A 10107-nucleotide genomic window follows, 5' to 3' on the forward strand; every position below is an offset into this window, starting at 1 on the left:
CTCACTTGAATGGTTGAATCCAGCCATTTTCTTGGCATGGTGGAAATACTGCAATTCTGACTTGAGATAAAGTACCAAAAAGAGGTAAAGTGGGAATATCATGAAGCTTGCTTTTAAACTGTGTATCGATGCAAAGGATGTCAAAAAGGAAGATCCTCCAGGACCCCACTACAAGGAATCAACAGCAAGAGGGTAGTGATGAGTAGATGATGCTCTGTCATGACAATGACTGGCAATACAAAATCAAAAGTTTAAACTCTGTTGAGAAAAGATAAGTTGGAAAGGAAACCATTTGAGTGAGAGAGAGAGAGTTTTTTTAACTTTTGAGCGAGGTGAATATTGTCATATTGTGCAGATTGCTGATTGGCTTTATGTCCACTCCGGGTTAGGTATTCCTCTATTACTTTTATGTGTACCTTCTTGAAATCGAGATGCCCCTATAGCTCAGTGGTAGAGCGTCAGTCTTGTAAACTGAAGGTCTGTAGTTCGATCCTGCATGGGGGCACTTTTTTTTTCCTTTTTATCTTCTTTCTCTCACCACTCATTGGCTTCAGGTTTTCTATAGATATTTGCATTGAGCAGATCAAGCAACAGGAGACAAACAACTTGCATGTGACTTGGTAGCAGAATCATATAGAAAAGTCATTGCTATTATATGATAATACATTAGATTCCAGTAATAAAGCGGGCTAACTGACAGAGCCATACATTTTGAAGGACTGCTGCTGCAAAGCTATTCCTAAATCCCAAGTACACAACAATGACATCCTAAGCTAACTTGGAGAAAAACCTCAGGATTGACGAACCTAATGTTAGTTAGTACATTGCAGCAGAGGAAGTAGCAAAAATCTATTCCTGTAACGCGCAGAGTTTTCTAGGAGCAAAATAAGGGCGAAATTCCAGTAAGATCATCAAGTATGAAGTCTACTTTCTGCCTGCCAAAAACAAATGGGTGGAAGTGAGAACTCTGAAGAGTTTCAGAGTTGATTGTTTTTTGGATGTTTTTAAACATACTATCTATCAGTTGCTATACAAAAGCCAACTCGGAGAGTTTCAGAGTTGAAAGCAATTACTGGCTTTGATTCTTTTGGCACTCCTGTCCATGTGCAAGACATCTGAATCCTTGTCATCGTCTTCATTATCTGTTAACTCAGATGCCCTAATGATGAACACCTAGGAAGAATAAATCAGGCAATTACCATAAGTAAAGCACTTATATGATTGAAATTCTACTTAAAATTGGGGTTTTATTGAAAGTATGTCAGCCACATGCATAGATGCTTCAAAGCACTATGCGTACCAAACAGGCATCCACCTGAGTCCAACTACTCACCTTAAATTTGGTGGGCATAATTAGCTGGAACACCAGTGCATCCCCATCAACTAGTTGATTATCAACGGCGAACCCTTTCCAGCCACCACTCAGACCAGTTTTCCGAGCAAGATATCTTGTTGGGAACTCATTTCCACTCTCATCTATTAAAGTGATAATTTCGTCCTTGTCGGAAAGGTGCATCTTGCAGAACTGGACTGAAAGACCCTATTTTTTTTGCACAAGAATATGATAAGAGTTAGAAACTACAATTATATCTTCTAAAAGAACAACCAAATTTTAACCAACAAAATACTTCATTATAGGGAAAGAATAAGACATCATGTCCGACAACTAAAAGGATAAGCGACCGTTGACAGTCTGTTAACTGTCAACGATGCCCAAATTTCTATTTTCAGCTGTGTCCTCAAGCAAAATTATCGACAGAAATCCATAAACAATGCCCGTCTACAAGACTAAAAGAATCGAGTCAACACCTGATACAGTATATTACTGAAAGAATAGTCTTCGTTCATGGCATCTTTTATTTTATTTGTACAAATCATTCGGCTTACCAACCAAAATCCACCGGTGACATGTGACTGAAGCATGGGCTTCAGAAACGTGGGGAAGTCAGATCCCAAACCGGACTCAACTTGTTCTGCTCTCTCAATCGCATCTTGCCTTGCTTGATCCGAAGCATAAAATCGGTTTAACAGATCTCTCCGCTGATAGCTAGTCAACCCAAAACAGTCATAAGATAAGTAAGCTACGAAGTACTCGATTCTTTTATGACCACCGAATCAGACATACCAACCTTCTGGGCTTCGCCAAAGGTTCAATTGGGACCTGCGCAGAAACAAGACAAAGCATTTTAACAGAATAAAGATATGTCTAAGCATCTCAGACTATAAAAAACAAATCTCCAAATAACTTAATCGGAATCAGGAGGTTGATTTGAGTGTGGGCACTTTGTAACACAGAGAGGGAGAGAGACTGAGAGACTGACTTCCTTGTAAGTCGGAGGGGGCTTGCCAGAGACACGGCTCGACCTTCTCACCCGCACCGAAGAGAGGTCCACTGGCTGCCTAGGCCGCTTCACCTGCTTCACCTACGCTAACCCAAAAAAAAAAAAAAAAAAACCCCACGAAAACGATCAAAACTATAGAATCCAAATACAGAGGGAGTCGCCGAGAGAGGTAAGGAGCTATAAAACCCACCGGAAAGGTCCTTGGGCTCGAGGCCTTGAGAGCTTGTGCGAGCTTGCCCAGATTGAGCTCCTCCATTCGCTTCTTGTTCTCTTCCAACCTCTGTCGACGGCATTCCTCGTAGCTTCGCTTCGATTCGACCACCATTTGCCTTTTCTACCCGATGATGATGCTCTCTATCTTCTTTCTGTGTCTAAAGGAAGATTTTTTTTTTTTTTTTTGGTTCACTCTTGCAAAGATAATGTGAGCGAAACCAAGAAAATGGAGGAGAAATACGACCGTTGGAATCTCCTTAATTGTTCAATCCTGGACAATACGACCGTGTTTTGTGCGCCAAAAGCCAGGACCGAGTTTGAAACTTTGAATTCAAAATGTGTCAACGTCATCAGTAGGAGACAAAGATATAGCAGTGTGGATAATTATAGGGAATGGACTTTCCAACATTGAGCTCCTCCCGCAATGTGCGGTGAGTTGGCATACGGAACTCGTCAGTACCAGTGAACTGCTGCCATTTCAGTGACATTTTCCATACCATAATGTTCCATGCAAATAACATCTATTTTATCGAGAAAAATGATATTTTCAATAAAGTTCACATAATTTCTTTTTAAATAAAAAAACAAATATAGAATTTAAATAAAAAAATTAATTTTTAATAATAAATCTTGTTAATTTTTTAAAAAAATTATACGACATTTACGAATTTGACGACTATATATAAAATTTGTTGATAACTTATTTTCTTTCCTTCTTTCCCTTTTTTTTTTTTTGTTTTTTAGTTTTCCCTTTCTTTTCTGAAGCCACGGAGCAGCATGCATATATTTTATGCCTAGACTAAGTAAAAATGGCTGAAATGGCATTTCGGCACAAAGAAGGATGGGGAAGAAGCTTGTAACTGTTGGTCGAAAAATCAAGATAAAATTCCCAAGACATGCAGTGCTGATTTCTTAACGTTTCATGTTATATTAACCTCTGAAGTAATTTGTACAAACAAGTTGGTAGCTTGGTTTGAGATGGAAGTTCTTAGAACATCTGGTCAGTGGTCCTGGATTTGAGGCAAGACGACGAAGTTGCGTGCGGATGTGGTTGTGGTTTTTTGTGTGAGGGAGAGAGAGAAGGAAATACCGACGACCGAGACAAAGACCAGAGCAATGCTCGTCAAGTTGTCAAATAATAGAACAGCTTTATCATAGATATACAAAAGAGAGAACCAACAGATATACAAGTACAGAAAATACACCATCCTCTAGCCTTTGCTAGCAGTTGTATCAATTTCTTCAGTGATTATCACTATCTTAAATAATCCATAAGTACAGAAAATACACCGTCCTAAAAAGGAACTTCACAGCCTCTCAATTTCTTCAGTTTCACTTGATGCACTTTTTTTCCCTAAGCTATCAGTAGATGCACTAGGAACTTCACAAAAATAGGTATATACCTATAAAACAAAACATCTCTTACAAATTTCTGGTCCCGGAATATACTATAGTCTACAAAAGACTGTTAATCAACAACACAAACGTTCCTATTACCAAGGGGCATTAGCCACTTCTACAAACAAAAGTTCAAGCTTATTGGCAGTTACATCTAGATTCTCGATCTCGATATCAAGGCTATTCATTTTCTCTTTTGCTTCCAGAAGCTTTGTCTCCAGAGCTTTTATCTCCTCCTCTGCATGAGCTCGTTCAACTATAGCTTCTTTATACCTCTTTGATTTAAGTGAAATATTCATAAGCTGCTCTAGCCGTGCAAGCAGGAAACCCACGTTCATGCCCAACACCTCAAAGGCCTTCAAAGTTTTTTCCCAAGTGGAAAAATTATCTTGTGAAGTGCAAATCTTGGAGGCTCTAATGGCATCGGAAATGTTAATAGTCTCAGAAATTATTCCAGCAGCTAATTTACAGTTAAGACCCTCGAGGAGATGGTCATGAAGAAATGCTTTCTGACTGCAGCACAGCTTGTGGTACTTGGTCAGAAGGAACTTCGGGAGCTCAGAGTTTATAACTAAACCATTAACGAGAACAACGAAATCCTCAATGCTTCTGACTTGTTTAAAATCAACAACAGATTCTGCTAATCTAATTCCATCCAAAATTTCTGAGCTGAAATCACTGTCATCTTCTAAAGGATCTGATATTGGCCTGAGATCAGTACCACAGACCATCAAGTTATTCTTTTGACTATTTTTGTGAGAAAGAGACTCCAAATTCTCGATTTCTATCTTTTCACAAGCCTTGGTATCCACATCTGCATAATTTACACAATAAAAAAGGGTAAAAAAGTAACAAGGGAATTGAAGAAGGGTGGCAATTTGAAGCCATTTAAAAAATTATCAATTTGAAAAAAGGAAAAAATATTAACGTGAACTGCAAGAAAATACTTACCACAAATCAGTTGTTTTGGGCAGGCATCCAATTTTAAAAGGGCAAGCGCACCATTCACTTCATCTGAACCATTATATCTCACAATGTATACCTAGAATGGATCAGGTACACTACATATATAATATGCATGGACACATAGCGGCTTCAAGTATCATGTGATAGATTATATCATATAAGTTGACATGCAATGCAAACAGAAAGGCCCAATTAAACAAACGGACTTCAGGAGTTTTTCTGTTTGCAAAGAAAAATGAAGGAAAAATATCTAAGAAAAAAATCCATATTTTGGCACTTATATTATTTCAGATTTGGCAGAATAGCTGTCTTTCACTTACGAAAAACTTCTACTTTGAGGTAATAACGAAAACCCAATCAACACCAATTAATATAAACACAATTTATTTTCAAATCTTGATCAACAACAAATTAGTATAAACAGCATTTTCTTTATTTTTATCTTCCCCTTTTACACTTCTATTCAGTCAACAGATTTATCAATACCAATGGAGTACTTCCTTTTAACTGTTCTTTGGAAAAGTAAGTAAAAATCATCATTACAGTTACACCAACTTACATTACATGCATTGAGTACAAGCAATAGAACAAGCACCAAGGAACAACGGGTGCAAATGTAAAAGCAATTGAAAGAAGGTTCAAATAACTACCTTAAATTTTGAAGGCTCGACTAAATGGAAAACTACTATATCTCCCTCCAGTAATTTGTGAGAAATAGAAAACCCTCTCCATCCTGCACTTAGACCCACCTTTTCAACTAGATATTTTGTTTCAAATTCTTCCCCACTTTCATCTTCCAAAACAATTGTTGCATCATGCTTAGGCAAATGTGCAGAACAAAAGTGCTTCGGGAGACCCTGTCATCCAAATCATTAGCACATACAACAAGATAAGTAACCTAAACCTTATTCAATTTACAAAAGCATAGGCAAAGTTATGTTTACCAGCCAAAATCCAACAGTAACATGCGATCGACTCATAGTCTTGATCAGGCTAGGGAAATCTGGTTCCAGATTTGCTTGAACCTCTTTTGCTTGTTGTAAGACGGAAGACTGAGCTTCGGACGATACATTTAAGCAGTCAGTTGTTGCTCTCTTTCGCTTGAAACTGTACCAAAAGGTGGAGGCAGCAGCACAGCACTGTTAAAGTTTTACCAAATCCCTGATATGTCATAACAGATTAAATAGCAGACCGATGATGCTTACTGACCTTCTTAACTTATCTGCATCATTGACTCCCTGTTCAATAATCCACAAAAGGTTTCCATTAATTCAGTACTATCATTACGGAACTTTATGTTCAGAATAACTTCAAAGCTTTTTAAAATGCTATTCCGTATAGTTCTCAAACGCATTTTCATCTGAGATTCAAAAATGGAAATTAATATAGTTAATTGGGAGGTTGAGTGGAGATTGGGTTCGGACAGTTCTCTATTAAAGCATCCAATTTAAAAGCTTAAACCGACGGAAGATGAAAGATCGTATCGGACAGAAAAATATTGAATCTTTCACAGTTTTATTGACACTGCCACCAAGTCAAATAACAGGTAACAAACACCCCTTCCCGAACTTGTTTCTCCCGTTTTCCACTTTTCAATTATTTTTCTTACAAAAAGGAGAACATATCTACGTTGGATAAAAATTGCATCTTCAACAACTACGTATATAAAGATTATATAAAGATCAATTGCATCTTACAAACAGGCTTGTACAAAACATTATGAAGGAAATCTTCAATATCACGATATCAGAGTACCCCAAAAAATTGAAGTATATAAAGAGTGGTACAGGAAATGATCAAAATAAACAGAACACAGAATGAAAAACATAAGACAGTGTCCTGAAGTTTTTTTTTTTTTTTTCTCACTTGTGTAGTAGTCATTTGGTTAAACCCAGAAGATTTCTTCCGGAACATATTTTCTTCGGTCTTCGGTGGCCTCTCCAGCTTTTCAATCTGAGAGGAAAATAAACAAATTCACAACAGTGAAGAAGCAAAACCCAAAACAAGAGAAAGATGGAGACGTTGGGAGACCTCGTGAAGAGAAGAAAGAGAGGAATTATCTCTCTGCTTTTGTACCGCAACCATGGTTGAGCAGCTCGGAGCGGAGGCCAGCTTTTTAATCTAAGAGAATAAATTAAAAAATACAAAATCACAGCAGTGAACAACCAAAATCCATAACAAGAGAAATAGAGAAAGATGGAGACGTTGAGGGGGACCTCGTGAAGAGAAGAAAGAGAAAAGTTATCTCTTTGCTTTTGCACCATAGCCATGGTTGAGTAGCTCGGAGCTCTCTCTGTTTCTGGTTCTCTGATAAAGAAAGAAACAAAGAGTACAAAATACATGGAGAAGGAATTGGGACGTTTTATTCAAATTTTGTCAGACCGAAACTCACCATCGCAAATACTATAAAATAAAATAATACAATTAGATTTAATAAATTATTTCATATTTCAATTACTTAATAAGAAAATATTTAAAATAAATCATATCAAATCGGTATTATTATTGGGAATAATAAACTATATAATAAATAATATATCATTTCAATAAACTCCCGCCCGATATAGAATGGGCACTAAACAGTGTAATATTTTTTTTTCCTCAAACATTTTTTAAATCCAACATTTTTTTAAAAATTTACAAACTTATTAAAAAAAATACTTCTTCAACCATTAAGTAGAAATTTTTTTTAAAAAATATCGACAAAAAAATGTGGCTCTATCATTTCTCTTCAATAAAAATCTTATTAGCCAAACAAAAAAGCTGGATACAATTGAGCGAGGGAACTGCGGCGTAATTGCATCCTATGTGGAAAAAAAATAAAAATGCAAAAACTGCATCGTTTTCATTTCCTTCCTAACCAAAACCAAAAATAAGACAAAGTCCTTCGTATCCCCCCAAATCACAGACCCTTTTGTCTTTCCCAACTCACAGAGCAGTCCTCCCACAGTTCTCGTGAACCAGTCACTCGTCCACGCATGTCCAACGGTTTCAATCACCACGTCACAGCCTCCTCCACCGTGCAACATCAAGATCCTCCACAACCTCTGCCCTACACCGCAGTCGCCCAAGCCAACATTGGACGTCCAAGAGGCCCCTATTTTTGCACCAAAAAACAAAGCACTGAGCTCTCCAATTTTGAGCCATCGTGAGCCACTGCAAACCACCATCACCAAGAGTCTAACCACGTTGGAAACCCCATAGAAATCGCCGACCGTTGCCACCTCAGGTCCATCGTCCTCCTCACGGTAAGCCATTGTCATCTTCTCCATTTCTCTCCCTCACGCTATGTCCTCTCTCTCTCTCTCTCTTTCCCTCTCATTACTCATCTCTCTCAGTTCCCAGACGGTCTCTCATCAATGAGAGAGGGCTTGGGCGACCACCATCGTGCTATGTTTTTTGTTTATTTCAGTTCCTTCCAGCGTGCATGCGGAAGGAAAGGAAAATAAAAGAGATTGAAGCGAAATGCACGATGGAGGGAACCGAAATTAAAAAAAAAAAAAAAGAAAGAAAGAGAGAAAGCATTCACTTGGAGAAAGATGCGAGGCTTGATTTCGGTTTTGTTAGAACAAGCTAAAGACAAAAAGATGATTCTCCATTGATTACTTTTCTTCAGTGTACAGTTGTGTATTTATATACAATCAAAAGAGAGAAGAATGAAATATTGGTTGTTACAAGATTCATAAGAACCGTAGGGAACAATAACAGTTTTCTCTATAGTTTTATTCTAGAAGTTATTGCGTGGGATTCTGTTGTACATGGTGAGTGCTCTGTATTTGATGCTCTGAGATGGTTGTTGCTACAGTGGTGCACGCCTTCTGTTTGTCAAAATGTACCGTAGGGTCAGATAGTCTAATAGGTTTTGAACATAAAAAAAAAATGAAAGCAGCAGTAGCGCGCGAGACCATCCATTCTTGATGCGGAAAGTTAAATGCAGGGACTTTTTGGCTAGATGTAAGGCTTGGAAAGTTGACATGCAACACGGAAAAGGAATAAAAACTCACACACGCAAGCTACGGAAGATACAAAACGAAGACAAAGTTTGGAGAAGAAATTTAAAAAAAAAAAGGAAGAGAGGGACAGTAACTTCGGTGGTCGTGGGTGTGGAAGAGAGAATAAGATTTTTTTTTTTTAAATAATATATAGACTAACATGGCATAATACCATGTCAGTCGATTCCCCAACCGTTACTCTTGCCGGTTGCATATAAAAGAGTTGTTAGCCAAAATTAGGGGTGGGCAGCGGGGCCCCGCACTCCGCTGCCCCGCCCCTGCATGACGAGGTGGGCTGCATGACGAGGTGGGCAACCCCGCTCAGCCCATGCAGGTTTGGGCCCCCCCATCCCGCATCTAGGGCCCCTAGCGGGGAGAGCCCAACCCCGCCCCACCCCCACTTACATTTATATATATATATATATATATATTATATGTAAACATAAATATATATTTATATTTTATAAATTGTGTATATATAAATATATATTACAATTTGTTAGATTTGTTTACAAAATATGCACTGACAAATTTAAAAACTATATAGTTTAAAAATTAATATACTACAATTTACACAAAATATGCACTAACAAATTTAAAAAATGTATAGTCATATTTAAATTATAATTTTTAAATTAGTCATAATTAAAAATTAAAAATTTATAATTTGAGTTTAAAAATGTATTTTTAATTACTTTTAAACTTAGAAATAATTTTTAAACCAAGTAAAATGTAATATTTTTTTTTAAATAGACGGAAGCGAGACGGATTGGGAATTCGTCCCGCACCCCACCCCTGCATCCTAGGGGCGGGAGACGGGAGTGAAAACTCCACCCCCGCCCCATGCGGGGCGGGGTGTGGGGAAGGGGTGGCCCTGCCCCGTAGGGGACGGGTAGCACCCCTAGCCAAAACTCAGGATTTTAAAACATGGAATGTTGTTCACGAGTTTGCCAGATTCTTGTTAGCCAAACACCCTTAGGCTCTAACAGCGACTTCCAAATTAGGGAAATAGGTTGGTGATTTGGAGGGAGTACTACTTGCAAAAGCTGGAAAAGCATGGTGCCCTCATCGAATGGCAATTTGGAAGTGTTTGGTGCGGAAAACTCGTAAAAGCCCATTTGAGTCAACAACATTGCATCCAATCAACACACGATGCATCGTGAAGAATGAAAACTTTTCAACCTTGGACTTTCTCA

The 10107-nt window shown here is 38.1% G+C and overlaps 2 protein-coding genes and 1 non-coding gene across 4 annotated transcripts; 1 reads left to right on the top strand and 2 right to left on the bottom strand.

The window, feature by feature from the left end:
• The first annotated feature begins 433 nt into the window (after positions 1–433).
• Positions 434–505, top strand: TRNAT-UGU. Its single transcript has one exon. It is a non-coding gene; the product is annotated as a tRNA-Thr (tRNA).
• Positions 506–629: 124 nt separating this feature from the next.
• Positions 630–2788, bottom strand: LOC109002270 (B3 domain-containing protein At3g19184-like). The gene is made up of 7 exons (XM_018979938.2): positions 2533–2788; positions 2322–2423; positions 2130–2161; positions 1888–2047; positions 1334–1540; positions 1074–1173; positions 630–935 (listed from the first exon to the last, which is right to left on the bottom strand). The coding sequence occupies exons 1-7, from the start codon at positions 2665–2667 to the stop codon at positions 925–927; spliced, it is 747 nt and encodes a 248-aa protein (XP_018835483.1). The 5' UTR covers positions 2668–2788; the 3' UTR covers positions 630–924.
• A 1149-nt stretch (positions 2789–3937) lies between these two features.
• Positions 3938–7229, bottom strand: LOC109002330 (B3 domain-containing protein Os01g0234100-like). Of its 2 annotated transcripts, XM_018980024.2 has the most exons (8): positions 7136–7229; positions 6951–7040; positions 6786–6872; positions 6129–6157; positions 5864–6026; positions 5570–5776; positions 4905–4995; positions 3938–4767 (listed from the first exon to the last, which is right to left on the bottom strand). In XM_018980024.2, the coding sequence occupies exons 1-8, from the start codon at positions 7187–7189 to the stop codon at positions 4049–4051; spliced, it is 1440 nt and encodes a 479-aa protein (XP_018835569.1). In that variant the 5' UTR covers positions 7190–7229; the 3' UTR covers positions 3938–4048. The 2 variants fall into 2 exon arrangements, with proteins under 2 accessions (XP_018835569.1, XP_018835570.1); XM_018980025.2 differs by lacking the exon at positions 6951–7040.
• Between the last annotated feature and the right edge of the window lie 2878 nt (positions 7230–10107).

Source organism: Juglans regia, chromosome 13 (assembly GCF_001411555.2).
Source record: "Juglans regia cultivar Chandler chromosome 13, Walnut 2.0, whole genome shotgun sequence".
In the NCBI taxonomy this organism is placed as follows: Eukaryota; Viridiplantae; Streptophyta; class Magnoliopsida; order Fagales; family Juglandaceae; genus Juglans; species Juglans regia.